The sequence below is a fragment of the Ruditapes philippinarum genome, unplaced genomic scaffold (genome assembly GCF_026571515.1).
Source record: "Ruditapes philippinarum isolate M1 unplaced genomic scaffold, ASM2657151v2 ctg554_1_1_1_1, whole genome shotgun sequence".
NCBI classification, from domain to species: Eukaryota; Metazoa; Mollusca; class Bivalvia; order Venerida; family Veneridae; genus Ruditapes; species Ruditapes philippinarum.
This window is the reverse complement of record NW_026864532.1, coordinates 278,110-298,386: the sequence shown is the minus strand read 5'-3', so window position 1 is coordinate 298,386 and position 20,277 is coordinate 278,110. Positions and strand designations below refer to the sequence as shown.

The following is a 20,277-nucleotide window of genomic DNA, read 5'->3' as shown; positions in this document are numbered from 1 at the left end:
AATTAATTTGATGTGAATTATGAAATCTGAGTTGGCTAAGATTTTATTTACAACTATTTGAATATTTGTGAAAACGTTTCAAAAGAATTTCGAATGTCAAAAGTTCAGTTTATGACGGCTTTTATTGTGGCGTTGTCCGATTCTTTTGAGCCGCCCAGCTTCGTTAGTGATGTCATGGGTCAGGCAAATATTTGACATGGGACGGATCATTTCAAGCCCACACGCACACGGAGAAAGTTGCTCTCTCTGGCTCTATCTGTAGTCGCACAATTACTAATAGCCGCCCCAAAGTGCAACCCCTGACCCTTTCAATATCCGGGATGATTCAAGCTGAACTGTCCCTATTGTAAGGTCGCACCTCGATTGTCCGCAGTGTAACGGAACAAATTGACTTAAAACGATTATGAAAAGGACATTTGCATTTTAATTATCCAGATACAATTACGGTCGGAGGATGGGTCAGTTTGAAATTGCAGTTATAGTCAATATAACTGATTCTGAAATCTTTTCTAACAGATTTGTGGGCGAAAGTCGACCAAGAAAATTGATGGTCATTTTTGTATGCATTAAAAATATTGACCCAGCAAAAGGTTACAGTGGTCAGAGGATTTAAACGTTTTGAAGCATTGAGTATCAATACTTTAATTGTTGTTTTTTTTGAAGATTTATGATATTTTATTGCAAATTTAGCTATAGTTTATGGTGATTTAAATGCAGTGGAATGCAGTATCAATTGTCATTTGATCGATTAGTTTACAGTAAATACCAACAGTTTCGACTCCCAGCATGAAACGTGGTCAACAGAAATTTTTAAGAAATGAGCTGTTCAAAATAACAACCATCCATATAAATATGATATTCTTTATGAATTCAAACACAGAGGATGCTTTGATAGCAATTTGTAATGTGTTAAAAAGTGGATAATTGTAAAGCTACTAATGTTTTTCATATAATGTCTTTGCCACTGTCTCCCATGGTGGCTTTATGTAAGAAAATTGCTCATTGGAGGGTTAAAGCATTATATCAAATCTCAAAGGCAAAGTTAAATTACCCAATGCTTTGTAAAGATGCTAGGTATTTTATATCGTGCCAAAGGCCATATATTAATAAAGAAGGATCAAGAAAAAATGTAAAAGTTTTGTCACCTGTTAATTTAATTTCAAGGCAGATGTGCTGTTTTAAGTGACAAGTTATAATTGTCATATATATTTGGACGCAGGATTTAATACCAGTGTCCTTTTGTCATGGCGTAACTACACTATAAAGAAACTACGTCTGCAGGTAGTGTATGAATCATGCAACAAAACATCTTCAAAGTTACATTACTCCGCCCCAATTATTTTCCCTCAATTTTGTGTAATGGTCCAGTGTCTTATTTTGACCTACCTTTTTTAAAGTTCAGGGATTAGTTAAAACAGACTGAAGTTTCTATTGGTTAGGAACATATAAGCTTAAAAACAAGCTCTTGAATCCTGAAACAGCAATTAGTGTATAGTTTCTTGCTCAAGGAAACAATGGCTTGCCCCTAACTGGGTTTGAACCCACACAGCTTGCTATTCTAAGATTACTATTCGGACCTGATAAAAAGTCTGCCATGCTGCCCCTTTAAATGTATGGGATTATACAAGAGCAGTCTGAAGTAGTGACCTTAGGCCAGAATATATATATTGTTGTGACTTATTAGCCTGAATGTCCTCATCGTTATCTGGGACCTCAAAAAGCAGAAAATGCTTATAACTTAACTGAATTTGGAGGAATAATAGAACATGAAGGGAGTTCAAATATTTTCCATTATAAGAAATGCTTGTTATAAAAGTTGTTTAAAGAAATTAATAATTATGAATCCTTTATTGTTTCCTGATAATTACTTGTTCATGTTTGTATTTTTTCTACAATTCTGCATGTATGGACTCAAAAGATGAAAGGTTTATTTGGAGACATTTTTAAATAGGACCAACCATTTGACTAGGAGACATTAACCTGCATGAGTGAAGAGAATTTATGTACAGGTTCTTACAAAGGGTAGAAAATATTTTGTGAGTTGTAAGGGTAGATTAGCTGGGGTCCAATTTTGATGTTCAAGCTCAGGTTTCCCGTGCAAATCATTTTGTCCCTAGATGATTATAGTTTTAGGAAGTGATAATAAAGAAGTAAATGACAATGATTTAAGACCTAACTTCATAATAATTGTAAGCGAGACAGCCAACAGGTGGCCCCCTCTATCTGTTCGAGGTGTCACATTATAAAAGCAAAGGATAAATTTTAATCAAATTTGGACATATATTTTAAGATGAGTAAAGATTCAAATATGCCGCTCTGAATGGATAGGGTTGTAAGAGAATGCAAATTTTCATTGACAGATCTAGCATTAGGCAGAGATGCAAAAGCAGACACAGACATCTTATTGAAATATTATCCCATTTTAAGGAATGCAATTGAAGTTTACGATGAATTACAATTGAATTCACTCTTTCTAATTTTGTGTCAACTTTAAATCATTTTGTAATAGTTACGTAAAATGATAATAAACTTTAACTTTGAAACCTGCCGCATTACTTTAATTTACTGGATAATGGTGGAATCGCATACTGGTATTAAAATTAAAAAATTTAAAGACGACAGTGCTTATTAAAGATGCAGCTAGCTCAAAGCTATTTTTGATGACTCAGCAATTATCCCAAAATTTTTTATTCTTTAATTGTAGAGAAAATACTGTTGGTTTTTTTTTTCTTTTCACAAAAATGTATGATTTTAAAAAGAGGTACAGGGGCATTTTTTTTTACCTCAGCTGAAATAAAAAAAAATTGACAATCTTTATCAGGATTAATTGTTTAACTGGAGATTTAGCATTTAAGCATATTGTTTAATCTAAAGAGAGAAGAAAAAATAATGTTTGTTGTTTTAAAAAAACTGTTTTCCCCCCTGAAAAGTGCTTGCTTGATTATCAAATTGTTTGCTTGTACTTCACTTTAAGGTCAAAAACTTTGCTTGCAAGTCGAACCTTCACATAATAATAATTGATACTTTTTGTACTTACCATCGCAGCTATAGCGCGACTGGTAGAGACACTTGTCATATCACGATTAATGACAAGAACTTTACCAAAAATTGAGACAAATTACACAGGTCACAAAAATCATTTTATGATTATAATTGAACGTAGAGTATTTAGGGTCGTGAATGTATCTTTTTTTCAATGGATACAAAACAGTTTACATTTGATATCCTTTATTCTACTGATGTATTGAAAGTATTCGCAACAAATGGTTGGCCGTCATTGTTGCCGGACGTAAAACTTGACATAGAGGAATTTCAAGATAGATGGGGTATATTATTATTACAGTTTTACATCGCAATTTAATATGGATTTTAATATCGTTTAAGTATTAGAGGTTGCTTTATATATAATTTTCTCCCGACACATTGGCACTAAAAATGAAATTTGACATGAATAATATGAAAATGATATTAATATTAGTAAGTCACGCAAGTAAATGGTTGCAACTTAAGTTACAATATAAATTTAATCAGTTAATCTGTCATGAATCATGTTTTTAATATAATTTGTTAGCCATTATAATGTTGCGTAATGAAGTATTAATATCACAAGTGTCATTTAAGTGTAATTACAAATTGTGAATTATTGTTGATATATTTTAATGTGGCATTCTCAATCTAGGTTTCATTAGTGAAAAATAAATAAACAATTGAGAAGTGTGTGGTTTAAGACTGGTCCCGCATTAAAATTAATGAAACCATCTTTTTCTTACTAGAGCATTTTCAAGATTCAAGGAGCCAACAATTTTAGACCAATAGAATGACAGGCCAGCTCGATTCTTTATTGGTGCCATTCATATCATTATTAGTCACCAATATGCTAATGCTTAAATAAAATAATTAATCATATTTTATCAGTAATTCATGTGTAAGAGTTATTCTGGAGTTGCAAGTTCGAATCTGTACGTCATAGATTGCTCAAGTACCGTCATTTAGAGACTGGCTAATTTCTCTTCAATAGAAAAAACAGAATCCCTTAAGAATACCCAAAACGACAAAATTGAAAATGTTGCTGGCTTGAGCCTATTCATGGACAGTACTGGAAAGTGCAAGTTACCATCCACGCCCCCTAGGACTGGCTTAAGCAGAATTCAACAATTAAACATGAAAATGGTGCAATGTCAAATTTGAAACACCTGTATTTAGTTTTAAATTTAACACTATAAATTTTATAATAAACAATAATTTGAACTGTTGAATATTTGCACCCATAAGATATTATTTCAACTAATCTTTTTTTTTTCTTTTCTGGTGTTGTAATAAGTACGCTCGTACACATTTTAATGCCTTCTTTTAATAAATTTTATTATGGGAAAAATTATATATGCATACATTATAATACGGTATCAATCTATCACATGTATCTGCTTACAAAGTTATGACATGTTGCAATTAAATCTGTATTAAGTGATTTTACGCTGTCAGAATAAGTCATAAAAATTGAAACCAGCTCATAAAATGATTACTGTTTCATTTTTGGGAAGGTATTCATATCCCAACATGTCAAAACATTAGCTGAATTATAAAATACATTCCAGACCAGTGGATACGTCCCATATGAATATGAATTTTGAATCTTTAGATCCAGAGCAAAGTAATTTAGTCTATAGGTGTAAGTAGATATGTAAGTAGATATGTATTGTATATTATATAAATCATTCAAGGCTTATAACAATAAATAAATTACAATGTAGCTTAGAAATGGTGCAAACAAGAAAAAGAAAACACAAATGACATAAGAAGTAAATATGATTCCAAAAAGACCAACCACACGCGTACATTCAATTATTTTTTATTCAAATTGATTTCAAACAAGTATGTTCTTCGTTTTTTTTTTTTTACAAGAAGTAAATGAAATAGATAAGATGGTGCAAGACATAAATGAAATAGATAAAGAACTGATAGTACAAGACATAAATGAAATAGATAAAATGGTGCTAGGCATAAGTAAAATAGACATAGAACTGATAGTACAAGACATGAATGAAATAGATACAGATTGCCCTAGACATAAGTGAAATAGATACAGAACTTATAGTACAAGAGATAAATGAAATAGATAAGATGGTGCTGCTAGGCATAAGTAAAATAGACATAGAACTGATAAGTGAAATAGATACAGATGGTGCAAGACATAAATAAAAGTAGGTATAGATATAGAAACAGATACCAATGGTTAAGACATCAAATTAATACTGATGGTGCAAAACATTAATGTTAAATCACATTTTGTGTAATATGTAATATTTAACTAAATTATAATCTTAGCATAGTGTTACAAAATATTAAACTTGTAGAGATCTACGGTCTGACATCTCTTAACAGTGATAGGAAGTCTTTGATATATTTTTATTTGTTTTCATTTGTTTACGCGTGTGTGTGGTATCCAATATTATAGAAGCTGAATGAGAAGGCAATTTTAATATCATACTTAATAAAATTTATTGCCTTGTCAAAAATTTTCAGGAGATTTATTCTAAATAAAAGCGCATATAAAATATAATTTTATGTTCAGTATGAAAGAAGAGTGTTCCATAAATTAACAAATGGATTATATCTGCATCAAAGATTAGTTTGATGTGGCAAGATAGAATAGTGATACCATTGAATTACTCAGCAATCTTTGCTCATGAAATGTTAAGGCCAAAGCACCATATTCATTGGTTAAAAGTATGGGACTTTTTGCCATGAAATGGTTAGGCCAAAGCACCATATTCATTGGTTAAAAGCATGGGACATTTTTTCATAGAATGATTAGGCCAATTACCATACTCATTGGTTGTTTATCTTAGGCCAAAGTACCATTGCATATTTGGAATGAGCTTCCCCTTAAACCTTTTGAGCGCCTTAGCAACGATGCCAACTTTAAAGTGTGGCCGGCCACCCCCAATACAATGTTGAGTCCTTGAAGTTTCTCTTGGACAAACCCTATATTTCACAGAATGAACATCTTTGTGGTGCTGTAACAACAAGAGCAATGTAAATGTTGTGCCATGCTTAAGTGTACCAATATAGTAAAAAGACAACACATTTAAGACAATGGGATAATCAGACAGAATCATATTTTGTATTCATTTCTTGTATTGTTTGTAAGGCTGGAAACATCAGATTCAATCATTTTGTATTTTTTTTATCGTTAAGTAAGGCTGCATGAAAACCATATATAATTTTATGTGTGGACTTTATCAGAAGAATTTTTATTTGTAAAGAGATATTATATATTAATATATAATCATGCAGTTTGAAAATTAGTAGCAATATTTATGAGGTTTTAGCCCATTTCGTAATCCCATTTAGGCTTTGATGTACACTACATTTTACCTTTAATTGAGACATCATTTTCTTGTTATTTACGTTTAAAATGTTCAGTTTTTTTACAATTGGTTACTTTGTTAAAAGTATTTGCATGATTGAAAGATTTGCAATGTTATTAATTTTGATTTAATGCCAATTTATGAATCTTGTAACCATCCCTGTAAAAATTATTTCATTTTTGTATAATCTTTGTTAAATGTGTGCAGTTCAACAAAATCGAAATTTTAGATTCAATTTAAGGTGTTTATATTTGATTTATGAAAGTACAGTTTGAAAAAAATGTACATCAAAGACAATTCAAGATTTATTACTATTTAATTTCATACACAGACGGAAAAAAAATGGATGTTACCTCAATCACTTTTATTATTTGAAATATGATTTTACCTTCAGAGGTGATATATACATAAGTGTTAATCAGTAAAAACTGAAATGATATTACAAAAATAGTCGTCATGCGAAAGAATCTACTTTTTTGCTGAATTCATTAGAATAATATTGTTTTTTTTATATTCAATAATTTTATTATGAAAATGGGTATAAAGCTGCATGCCTCCAAATGAGCCAACAATATTTCCAGATTATATCAGTAGAAAGATTCAAGATAAAAATAAAAATATAATTATGTATAAATATGTTATGTGCTATTAATAACCGATTTTGCTGTATTGATTTTGCTGTATTGATTTTGCTGTATTGATCAACATATTTCTGAATCGTTACTAATGCATAAGAGGGCTATTTTTGCATATTTTGACCTCTTTTTGGTAGTTTATGTGGATTGTAAGTGCTGTTTGCAATGTAAGAAATACTTTCTTTGTTCAACTCACTATATATTATCTAAAGATACTTTCAAAAATTTTCACGAAAATTACCATGAATCTGGAGGTGTGCTGCTTTAAAGCTTGGTGGCTTACCTTACACTAGCTACCACTTGCCTCTCACCACTTGGGGGTTTGAATCTTCAAGTGGCACTTTTCTTTCATAGAATCTACCAAGTCAGATTTATTGTCTCGTTGTTGTACCAAGGTACTTGCTAATTAATCAGAAACTTCTGCTTTATGAGAAATGCTTTCAAATATTGTACTTATGATACTAAACATTTATTAGTGTTGCTTGTATGGACAATGGCATGCATTGTACTTGATCTTGTCAAATCATAAACTGATATTCTGTTTCAATGTTACACTGCACCTAGCTAGCCTTGGGACATTTTAATTTGGGGAATAAATTTTTCAAGATATGAAAGATTATGAAATATTAACTAGACTGACACGTGTATATCTAAATAATCAGATGTTGATAAAATCTGTAAGAAATTTCACATTAAAGTTTTGATCAAATCATTAAATTAGCCAATGAAATCGTAGGTCATGTGTATCGGGTGTTTTGATTGGCTGAAAATATTGCTAATATTCTAGGTATAATTATATCTAATAAATTTAATATACAGAGGATAGGGAGTGCAAATGTGGAGTGAGATTTTTTCACGCGTGTATTAAATTAAAAATAATTTTGAAGTGTTACAAATGAGAAATTGCAGCAGCCGCAGGATTATTCTTGGTATTATATGATATTATTATTCTTATAATGTGTTATTTCATCTGCATTCAGATGAACAATTCATCTTCTTTATTGTGACTGATTAAATATTTGAATAAGTTGACTTAAGGATATATGTATAGGTGTACGAAAGTACTTTGTTTAAAATTTACAGAGCCAGCGTAAGTCATAGCTATTTTTGTAGCCAAGGTTCGGTTTGTTTAATATAAGTTAATTACGCATTTCTATATAGATAGGTGGCTGGAAAGGAAATGAATGGTTGACTATAGTGTTATGATGATATGTACGGAGATATATAATCCACCGTCATCTATTTACTTTAAAGATAATATTATTGCTCTATTACGCAGACGTATATGCATGACTTTTAATAAAAAATTTTATTATCTAAAAAAGGAAGAAAAAAAAATTAAAGAAAGAGAAGCGTTTCAAAATGAAAGTCCAGCTGATATAGATTTGAATGTTGTTTTGTTGTTTTTATTTTTTAATGATCGAAATTATACATGTACTTTTAATCATTTGCATTCATCTTCAGAATTAAGGCGAGTTTTATTGAATTAAGTAAAACCTTATTTGTCGAGAAGTTAAATAGCACAGGATAGGGTAACGGCAGAAATATTGTAGCGGGGCAGTTAGTGATTTTTCGTTTTTACACAGGCAGTTAACCATTATGTTTTTACGTGTCTTTGTTTAACGTATTGAGGAGCCTGATGACAGATTAATAGGTGGAGATGAGGGGTTATGCTATTTCAAACGTAATTACAGCCCGAAATTATTGTTAATAAAGTGGCAAGTTTTAATTTCCAATAGGGCTGGAGTTTCTTAGACAAAGGACTAAATCAAATCAAGTGATGTAAGGATGGTGTAATTATAAGAAAATTGAAGCAATTGTGTCAGAGCAGAGAGCTAAAGGCCGTAAATTTTACGAATTATGGCAGGGTCTGTCAGTAATGCTAGGTTTTCATTTTCTATAGGTTGTCACAAATTAACATTAATGCGAACTTTGTGACATTTCTGAAAACGATGCTTGTCATTTTTTTCAGCAAGCTAAGGCCGAGGGCTCCCGAGATGGAAATCTCAGAAACCTGCTATAAATCCCTCGTAGCATTGTTTGTTTAAAGACATTTAAGGAATAAGATTTGAATATTAGTGATCATAACTCAGTGATTTGATTTGGGATTACACTATCTCTCTAGGGGCGTGCTCTGTCACACATTTATAAAGTTGACAAATTATCAATGGGCGAAGGTGTCAATTTGATTAGGGAGCTTCTGAAAATATTAATGCAGTTAGAGAAAAGCTATGAAAATATTTGACATATTTCATTTTAGTACACTTGAGGCACTAAATTGACTAATGAAGGTCCTTCAACTTTTCAGAGACAGATTTCTAAAAAAAATCATTGAAAATAATGAATTTTCAGGCTTTTTTATGTAAATCTGAACAATTTGATTTATCAGAGAAAATTTTTCAAAAACTGAGTAAGAAATAAAAAGAAAATGGACACTTTTCCAAAAGTTGCTTTTGCAAGGCAAATATATTGCAATACTTCATCTAGAATAAATAGATAAAAGTTTCCAGTGGATCTTTTGCAAGTCTGTTGTGAATACTGTAATTATTTAACCATCTTTTGTTATAAAAAAATTAATCCTTTCATAGGGACTCAACACACAATAACTCCAGAGCATCATTCTGTTTCCTTTTTTTTTAAAGTACATAAAACAATTTATGATCAATGTTGTTCTTAGATTTTAAAATTCATAAATTTTTATGTCCTTATAAGTCCTTATTATCAAGACCTTCCCCAACACCCCTCCCCCTTTCCATCATGCCTGTAGATGACTGCTCATATTTACAGCAAACCAGATTGTATTTCTTTGATTACTTCTGGGTCAAGGGACTTCTTTACACGTGTCCCGAGGGGCACATGTTTTCACAACCTTCATTATTCAAGCCTTAACCCTTGACAATTATTTCCGCAAAAGCTCATTGATATCAGCTATTGATAGTTACTCTTTCATTTAGTAAAAGGTTGGGTTTGATTAAACTTCTTATTCTTGTGCACTTGCTCTTTGACCATATCATCGGCCATCTAATCGGCACAATTACGTTTTTATATTGATATGCCATGATAATTTGGATTGATGGAAAAAAGATGGATGCATTGCTGAATGTTGTAATCAAAACTTCCTTTGTGTTTCGTGATAGGATCGGCCTATGATTGCCTGACGTCCTCAACAATGCAGCTATAGAAATGATGAATTTTGCAGCTTTATTTACATTTTGAATTGTTTTATCCACTTGTGATTCGGCACAAAAAAAAATGTCTTGGAAAGATTTTGTAAAATTTCAAAGGAATTTGAGACCTGAATTATTCTAAATGCATATTTGCTGTTCTAATAGATGATGTGATTAAAGTGTGTGTGTGCAACATTACAATAGTAAAGATTTTGAATTATCTTTTTTTATTTTAGTTGAGTTGAATCAATATGAGTTGCCAGTAATAAGCATTTAAGTGATATATAAGTCCTGATTTATAATGTTTGTGGATATACACAGAAAAATTACGAGAAAAATCAGGACTTGAACTATAGGTCTCTGGATTGGCGGTCCAGTATGCTTACCACTACACCACAGTGGCTGTTGTGTTTTCTTCGTGCTTATTGACTTTATATATTTAAGTTATTTTTAACTTTATTGTGATGTCACCATGGCGGCAAGCTATTTATAGCTACTTTTACTGCAGTTTTTGGCTGACAGCATTTACACAATTTATAATGTTGTTTTTTCTGTATTGCAGGTGATGTCACTGATGATAAGAATCTCCTTATGAACAACACTCATCTTTGTACAAACTGCAAGGCAGAATTCTTGGATATAAATGAACTTTTGAAACATAAGAAAGAGTGCTTGAACTCAGCTATGTTGTTATTTAAAGAGAATAGTGAAAAAACTGAGAACCAGTCTGATCTGTGTAATATGAATGGTTTTACAAATCAAGCATCTGATGACACTGATGTAGTGGATGGTGAGAATGGTTCACAAGGAGCTGATGTAAATCCTGATGAAAATATTGAAGGTTACCAGACTGGTAATGATGAAGTTGATGCAGGTGGTGATGAGGAAGATTTTGATAACCAGTCAAATTATGATGATATAGAAGATGATTACAATAAATCCATTGATGATATTGAAGATGATGAGAATGACTTTGATGACATGAATGAAAAAGAACTAGGAGAGAAAGCAAAGACTAGTATAACACCAGCTCAGTTGTCTGCATACATGCAGCAATTACAAAGTTTAATACCTGGCATGAATCCCAATTCTAGCTCTAATGTCATGTTAGAACCAATGGAAGCGACAAAGGCAGCGGTTGCACAGTTTGCTGAAAACAATCCAGAGGAGGAGAAAGATGTTGGCAAGCTTCATGCAGCCCTATTCAACTTACAGCAGCAACAGATAATGCAATTACAGTTGATACACCAGTTACAGCAACAGTTGGTGGCAGGTGGAGTGCAGAATGGTCAACAACTTCACACAGCTCTAATGAACCAACTTCCTCTTGCAGCTGCTGGTTTCCCAGGATTCAACTTACAAGGTGGCCTTGGAAGTCTACCTAAGCAAGAACCGTCATCTAAAGCTTCCTCTCAACGTGAAACTCCATCACCTAAATCAGAAGTTGCTTCAAGCAGTGAAAAGGCGAAAGACGAGTTGTCAAGAACAACTTCTCCTACTCGACAACAGTCACCAGAACTTTCTTCGAAAACAGTGTCAGTATCCACAACTGGGGGAACCACATCAGAACCACCAGTGTCAAGTTTTACATCACCAACATCACTGTTGATGTCAGCAGCAAGCAAGGCAGGGCAGGTATCCTCAGCAAATAGTTCTTCAAGTTCATCCGCTATCCTTGACTACAGTGGGTCAGGCTCTAAAGGTTAGTACTGAACCATATTTTCTGAAATTCATTTTGGAATTGTATATTTTTCTTCAAAAATGTAGATTTTTTAAAATTAATTCTTTTTATATGAAGAAAGAAATTTTCATTAAAAATCATAGTTCTTTAAGGCAGATCAATTTGAAATATAAGCTTATGCAAATACAAAATATCTTCGACATACAAAATTGGCAGCACACTTGAAAAACGCTTTTAATCACAAATATATTTGAAAAAGTGGTAAGTTTTATAAGTGGCGATATTTTATGACTAATCTTATATTACATAAAACTGCAATAACTTTATGTGATATAATTTATCATGGGACTCAATGAAGTCTTTGTCTACGAGGGGCTTGTTCTAGATATGATTCCCTTTTATTTTTATATTTTATTATCTGACCCTTTCAAATGCCAAACTCGTAAAAGCCGTGTCTGCTTTATTGTGCACTTTGGGTAAACATCGTTTGATCCAAAAGATACAGTTTATAGGAGCAAAACATAAAATATAGCTGAATTCATATTGATAATGCACCCAAATTGAGGAAAGTATAAGAAGTATTGTTATTTCACGTAAATAAACAATAAAATGTCTGTTTCTGCTTTTGTCCAGCAAAAATAAAACACTCAAAAGTAGGAAATTTCCATCATTATAAAGTAATAGCCATAACTTTTATATTTTTCAAATGTATTTTCATTTCTCTACTTATACAAATGGACTATTAAATTTGAGGTGCGAGGCTTTTGCTCTGTCATATCCTATTGTTTAGAAAAGAAATTAAACATTACCCAAACATAACTCACAAATACTTGTATATTTACTTATAAAAAGGGGAAAAAAACTATTTGATTCTTTTTTATAAACTTATGCTTTTATTAGGTTATAAAGATTAATTTGATGGAAAACTGTTCCTATTTCATCTACATTCAGATACTCAATGGTTCTATTATGACTTGATTTATCGAAGATTTCGAATAATTAAGATTTAAGAATTTTGGCCAATATGTCCGTCATCTCAGCTTTCCCTTTTACAGTGACCAACTTGCATTGTATTCTGCCCCTTATATTTTGTCTTACATATCATCTGAGACTTATTTGTCAGCATTTAGTAATCAGATGAAAATATTCCCATATTCTCCTTTATGATTCTGAGCCTGATATTTGTTGTATGAAAAACAGGTTTTATTGCTATAAATCACATATAGTGAAATTAATAACCCTCCCAGGACCAGCTCCGTTTCCTCAGAAAAAGCGTGGAGTGTCAGTACGGGTCAAAACGATTCCTTTATGATTGTCATCGTTTATGAATATTTCCCATCATGTGGCAGCCATTATTGCTGAAATCATCGGATCTGTATGAATAACATCTTTCGATGTCATATTAACAAATATTTCAATATCACAATCATGATGGATTTGATAGGGAAGCCTCTATTCAAACAACGCAATAAGATTCCTTCAATAAATCGGCAAATATGATATGATTTATAATATATGTCCCGTGCTAAATTGACATGTTTCTCAATATCTTGAACATTCAGGGGCGATGGTAAATCAGCGGGGACAAATTAATATTGTAATAATAACTTGAATATATTGGCAAAAGAGATTGTAAATTTTATTTGTACCCTGTCAAGGGAACTTCAAATGAAATATGACGATGATTAGTGGACATATATAAAGAAAAGCAAAAGTCCTAGGATACATGTTAAAATAAAAACTTAAGTAAATTAATTCGGCTAAAAATGAAAAAAAAATATGCTTAAATAAAAAGTTGTAAAATAATGAAATTTAAACTGAAAATTTAAAATGTGTTTGAATGGTTAAATTGCATACTACCGTCATTAAATTGATTTCTGACCCCTTTTCTAGACAAAAATATTACAGATAAATGTCATTAGTAACGTTTTAAAAAATAACACATTTAGTCAATTTATATAAGACATTTTTTACTTTTATAACAAAAGTGTTAAGTGTGTGCATTAAAGTTTTTTGATATATATATATATATACTGTTTATCTGAATAAGTGCTGATGCATGGCTCTTTTTCCCTTTTTAGGTCTCTTGTAAGTTTCTGCCAAATTAGATTATGATTTTATCTCAAAGCCTATTGTATGTAAAAAGCCTTTTGTACCATTAAGGAGAAGTTGCAGACGATATAATATAAATTTTACATTTATTTTATGCATAATCTAGAATATTAAAGATGTATCATTGAAAATATATAGATGTAGAATGTCTTCCAGCCATAACACATTATGTAAACACGCATATTTTGTTATGCAGTATGCAGAAATTATGCCTGCAGAAATATTGTATCAAGATTCTGTGTTATTTTTTCCCATTTTAAAACATATCATTTGAAGTTATATTTGAATAATTTTATTCAGATTCCTATCTGAATAAATACAATGAATCAAATGATATCATAAAATAGATGAAAAAATTATACCTCAAAACCAGAAAAAAAATATTACAAACCCTACCCCTAGGGTCATTTCAATTTATTTAGCAATAATTTATAGAATATGCATTTTTTTGTCAAATTTGTTAAACCAAGATACACAGGAGTGTGATAATGACAAAGGGAGACAACCCTAATTCAATAAGCTGTCAGTTAAGGTGATGTCACCTGTCAATTCAAATGACAAATTAGATCATTATTTGCCATTGTCACAACATGACATCTCATTAAGATCAAAATCTGCTTATCTTTTGAAAAATATTTAAAATTTTAAGTTTTTTTTCCAATGTATTGTGTAAGTTAGGAAAGTAGTTCCAATTTGAGTCTCAGTAGACTACTAATGTGATGTAACAGTTTAAATGCCATCTCCCATGTAATGCCTCCATTAAGCATATAAGTAAAATAAATATAAAGTTAAATGAAGACTACTTTATTGAATTGTTATTGATTAAGCTGTTACCATGGCAACATAAAATCCATAAAACTCTTTGATAGGATTGCCATTAGATACATTTGGAAATAATTCCTTTGCTTTTAGGACTTGAGGTTTTTTATCATTATAATAGGAATATGAACATTAAAGCTTATAAATGCAATTTCCTCTCACCAGTGGATGAAAATATTATTTGTACGTGTTTTACAATATGATGAACTCATTTTCCGCCATAAGTCCCTCTTTCGCTAAGCCCTCGTCCTGTATATTGTATTTACTCAGGAGGAAGCTGTCTGAAAGCACGTTAATTTACTGTTACTTTGCAATCCCGTTCCTGGCAAACAAATTCATAAGCAATATTAGATATGAGATATTAGTATGACAGGATTGAGAGCCGCGGACAAAAAAGAATGAGTGAGAAAATGAGAAATGATGAATGAGAAAGGATCAGCGTAAGCCCTTGAATATGATTTGAATTGTGGACTGATTATGAAGGCAATCTGATTAGGTAAAATTGAAAATTAATAAGCTGTGTTTCTCCGTGCAAACTGCTTATGGCAACGATTGAAAAGAATGCATTATCAATCTTCTGACATTTGTACAGTGTTTGGTGTTAGCACCATAGCACCAACCATATTGGAGGAGTGAAAGGCCGTTTATATCATTGACTGTTCTTTTTGGAAGTGTTTGTTTCTTTATAATTGTTATGATGCTTAAACTAACTTTTGCTCTTTTACTTTTCTTTGGCTTCATTGTGATGTACTTTTCTTTGTTTCACTGAAAAGTGACTGTGAAGTACTTTAAATTGTTTCACTGAGAAGTAACTGTGATGGATTTTACTTTGTTTCACTATGAAGAACTTAACTTAGCTTCACACTCTGAAGACTTGGCTTCACTGTGAGATAATATTGACAAAAAAAACCCTCCCAAACATGATGGTAACTTGCATAAGAATCTTTTAAAATTTGATGCAAAAATTGAGACTTTTTTCATTGTCATCATACTACTAGCTTACTGTTCTTCACTTCAGTAAGTTCATCAAATCTGTAGGATGGGTTTGTAGTAATTATGTTTTTGTATGGCGTGATAAACTGCCATCAAATTACAAAAGATGCAATGGTTACTTAATGAAGAATTCCATTTGAATTTATCATAAGATGAATTTGAAATGAACTTTGGTAAGATCTTTTGATGTAACACGATTGATAGGTAATTTATGAGACGGTTAAAGAAACAGACCCAGTGCACAAACAAAGTGTTAATGTAATTAATTGAACAGTGTGTATGAAGGATTTTCATGTTTAATTATGATTGAAACACTCTACTGCAGTGTGTTTTTTTTCTTTGAGAAAGTAGATGTTAAGACAGAAGATACAATTGCATGACCATTGTGTATTGCTGTTGTTTTCATAATCTTTAGATGAAAATCTAGTGGCAATGGGTTTAGTGTTTTGAACTTAGTAGTTGTTCTTTCTGTTACAATGTCTTTGAGAATCATATTAATCATGGCTTACTTTGAAGTTGAGGGCAATCTATTGATAGAGTTTCCATTTAATGAAAAGCAGATTAAGGGAATTACCAGTATAATTATATCGGATTGTTTTAGAAATAAATAACAATTTCTAATACTGGTATTAATACTGGTATTAAACAGTACTGCCAGTATCTTTAAGGTTATCAAGGTTATATATTTTTCAGTCATGATGCAAAAGTCTCCAACCCAAAGTATTTGTCTCAAGGAGCAAAGTTCCTATTGGATGAGGAAATAGTCTCCAACACAAAGTTTCTATTTCATGAGGCAATAGTCTCAAATGCGAAGTTTCTATGTTATAGAGCAATAATTTACAACACAATGTTTCTAAAAAGTACCGGTACACATTTAAAACATTTGATTGGTCAATACAATTATATATTGATAATTATACAGGATGGGATTTGATCTTATCAATTTTAGTGTAAAAGCTTGAACTAAATCTGTAATGTTTTAATAAATTCAAAATTTGAGAAAATCTTATTGTTATGTTAACATAACTAACAACCAATCAGAGGGATGTATGTATTTTCAAAATTTAAATGATCATGTAGAAAAGGAGGAGTCTGGCTGATCAATCAGTCATGTTTTTAATGCTTTCATACATATTCATTAGGGCATAATTAAACATCTGCATGAATGAAATTTTGGCAGTTTGTTGGTAAAAAACTGTTGATGAATTATGTAAAAATGCACAGATTTTCCCTTAAAAGGTAAACAATGTAACTTGATGTTTTTTTGTACTGTTCATCAATGAAATTTTAAGGTGATGCATTATCTTGAAGTAAATAAATTTTGCAAATGTTGCCTAATCAAGTGTAGACTATACATTATTGATCAACATGAAGTTTTAAAAGTCTGCCTCAATACAATGTATTGTTAAATTCCAACATTAAAGAGATTTAGATTTAATGTGTTAAAAGAGTTCTGAAGTTTCTACTGAAGTTTATGATAGCAGAAGGAAAAGCTGCCTAATACAAGGAAAACAATAATACAAGTTAATCCCCGCCATGCCATGAGCACTGTAATCATTTAACACCCATACCTTTCTAGGTTTATACTTCTTTACAACAACCCATGCATTGAAGGTTATACTCTGTTACCACCAATGCCTTGATGTGCATTCACATTTACCACCCACACCATAAGGCTTGTACTCAGTTTTCACTAATGCATTGACCACTTAACTCAGTTACAGCCATGCCTTGAGTGCTGCACTCAGTTTTTCACACATACCTTGACTTGAGATTTGTACTTCATTCCCATCATGATTCGAGTTCTGAACTCAGTCACCACACAAGTCATGTTTTGCTGGTTTTATTCAGCTACAACCCAAATGAGGTCTGTTACTACTCGGTTACCACCTTCATTGCTTTTCTAATGTACCAGTTACCACTGTGGCCTTAATTGCTGTACCAGTTACCACTGCGCCCTTGATTGATGAATCAGTTAACACCATGCCCTTGATTGCTGTACCAGTTAACACTGTGCCCTTGATTTCTGTACCAGTTACCACTGTACCCTTGTTTGCTGTACCAGTTACCACAGTGCCCTTGATTGCTGTACCAGTTACCACCATGCCCTTGATTGCTGCACCAGTTGCCATGATGCCCTTGATTGCTGTACCAGTTACCATGGTGCCCTTGATTGTTGCACCAGTTGCCACCATGCCCTTGATTGCTGTACCAGTTACCACTGTATCCTTGATTGCTGTACCAGTTACCACAGCACCCTTGATAGCTGTACCAGTTACCACAGTGCCCTTATTTGCTGTACCAGTTACCACTGTATCCTTGATTGCTGTACCAGTTACCACCATGCCCTTGATTGCTGTACCAGTTACCACTGTGCCCTTGATTGCTGTACCAGTTACCACTGTGCCCTTGATTACCACTGTGCCCTTGATTGCTGTACCAGTTACCACTGTGTCCTTGATTGCTGTACCAGTTACCACCATGTCCTTGATTGCTGTACCAGTTACCACAGCACCCTTAATTGCTGTACCAGTTACCACAGCTCCCTTGATTGCTGTACCAATTACCACTATGCCCTTGATTGCTGTACTAGCCCACAGAGGATCATGGCCGTTACAAAGTTCAAAGTTTAAAATGAAAAATCATATTCTGTACAACTGTAGAATGCCCAAAATGGAAAATCTAAAAAATTGAGAAAGATAAGTTGGAAATCTTGAATAAAACTGTTCAAAAGTGAACAAAGTTTGGAAAGTGCTAGTAAAAATGCTCGATTTAAAATTGCGTTACATTCATCAATGGCCACCTGACCATACATGTGTCATTAACATTATGGTAACAAAGAATTATAATTACAAATTACGCAAATCACAAATCTTGCAAAATGGTGATTTATTATAGAAACTTGGTGATCGGTCAAACTATGTTATGTAAAAAAAAGACGTCTTCTTTGATTTTTGAAATAACATTAATGATGAAAGAAATTACTTTTATGTGTTATACAACAATCAGTTTCAATTTATATACATTTATTGCAGAAAAATGGTCGCCATTTTTTTTATATCGGTTTGTAACAGGACTTTATATGAAACTTTAAGTACAACAAATCAAAATGTCGTTGAATTTCAGTTTAAAACTGCAACAGTGAAATACGTATTTTTTAACTGTGCGAGTACAAAGTAGAAACGTTTTAAACAATTTTTAGACAATAATCAACCCCAGTTTTATGTGCAATTGACTGTGACCCCCTATCTACTAATTCCATAACATTCTGTTCTCCCCAAAAAATCAGAAAACCGTTCAACAGTATCGTGAATTTAATCTGTCACTCAATAAATTGTATTTTCCATTAAACAATTAATGCAATTCCATTAAATTATGATCTTTGAGAGTGTATTATGAACCTTTCAATGTGTGGTGCAACATAAATTCCTTTGAACCATTAGAGTTGAATCTACTTTATATTTTCACCCATTATATGATTGCCCCATTGGGGATCATGACAAATGTAAAGTTATGAAATGATTTGATATTGAAGCTTAATATTATCTAAAATTTGTAAAGGGACACCTCCCGAGGGGACCACATATTACATTGCTTATGATTTTATTACGGCAGAATTTCTGATAAAACAGAAAACGTATGAAAATTGAGTCATAAATGTGAGAGGTTACTTAAAATATGGGATGCTTAAAAGATAGCATGGGTTTTTGAAAAATGTGTTTTTTTGAAAATGTTTTAATGGAAGTTTGTAATGTAATGGATAGTGGTAGGGAAACTGGTTTTTTATATAATGAAAATTTAACAGTTTGTTGTCACAAAGGAGTACTTGGAATTTTCCAGTAACATAAAAGTAGATGTGAATTGTAAATCATTTAAAGGGCTTTAGAAGATATTAATTTGTCATATTGTCAAATGATGACAAAAATCCAAGGTCAAATGGGTAAAGGCTTTGTGAAGACGTAAGCATAGATCGTCTTACAAGTGCTTTACTTTCTTTGAATCCAGTGCTTTTTTCTGACGATTCAAAATCAGAATGAATGTAAATCGGAATGTCAAATCAGAACGAGTGCTTTTGTTTGTCCAATTTTACATGATCATTCATTGCAAAGTGATTTTATTAAGACTTTTTTTAAACTTTTATTTATTATGGAAAAGACCTCATTAGCGAAGCTTGTTGAAGGAATTTCAGCATAATTGATTGAAAAAAATCATATTAATTTAAAATTCAGAAAGAAAACTACAAGACAATAACCCTTTGCCTTTAGTCCTACTTGAAGTTCATCTTAATTAAGAAAGGCAAAAAGAAAGCATCGCGAAGCTGAAGAAAACTCGTCAATTTGTCAAATGACAAACTACCGCCGTGCTTAGTCAGTTGAACACAAATATGAAATCAATATTATATTTCGGGGTCAATGCGAAACTTATTTGGTGATGCATTTATACTTGATCCTGACAGAAGGAAGAATTTCCGTCAAATATGGTTGTAATAAAAGACGATA

The 20,277-nt window shown here is 32.0% G+C and overlaps 1 protein-coding gene across 4 annotated transcripts in view; it reads left to right on the top strand.

Annotated features, from left to right (window-relative positions):
• LOC132725965 (sal-like protein 1) overlaps window positions 1-20,277 on the top strand; it is a 91,916-nt gene that overhangs the window by 39,540 nt on the left and 32,099 nt on the right. For all 4 annotated transcript variants that reach the window (XM_060711194.1, XM_060711193.1, XM_060711196.1 and 1 more), the window contains exon 3: window positions 10,736-11,875. In XM_060711194.1, coding sequence (XP_060567177.1) covers window positions 10,736-11,875 — 1,140 coding nt within the window. The remainder of the gene's footprint in view (window positions 1-10,735; window positions 11,876-20,277) is intronic.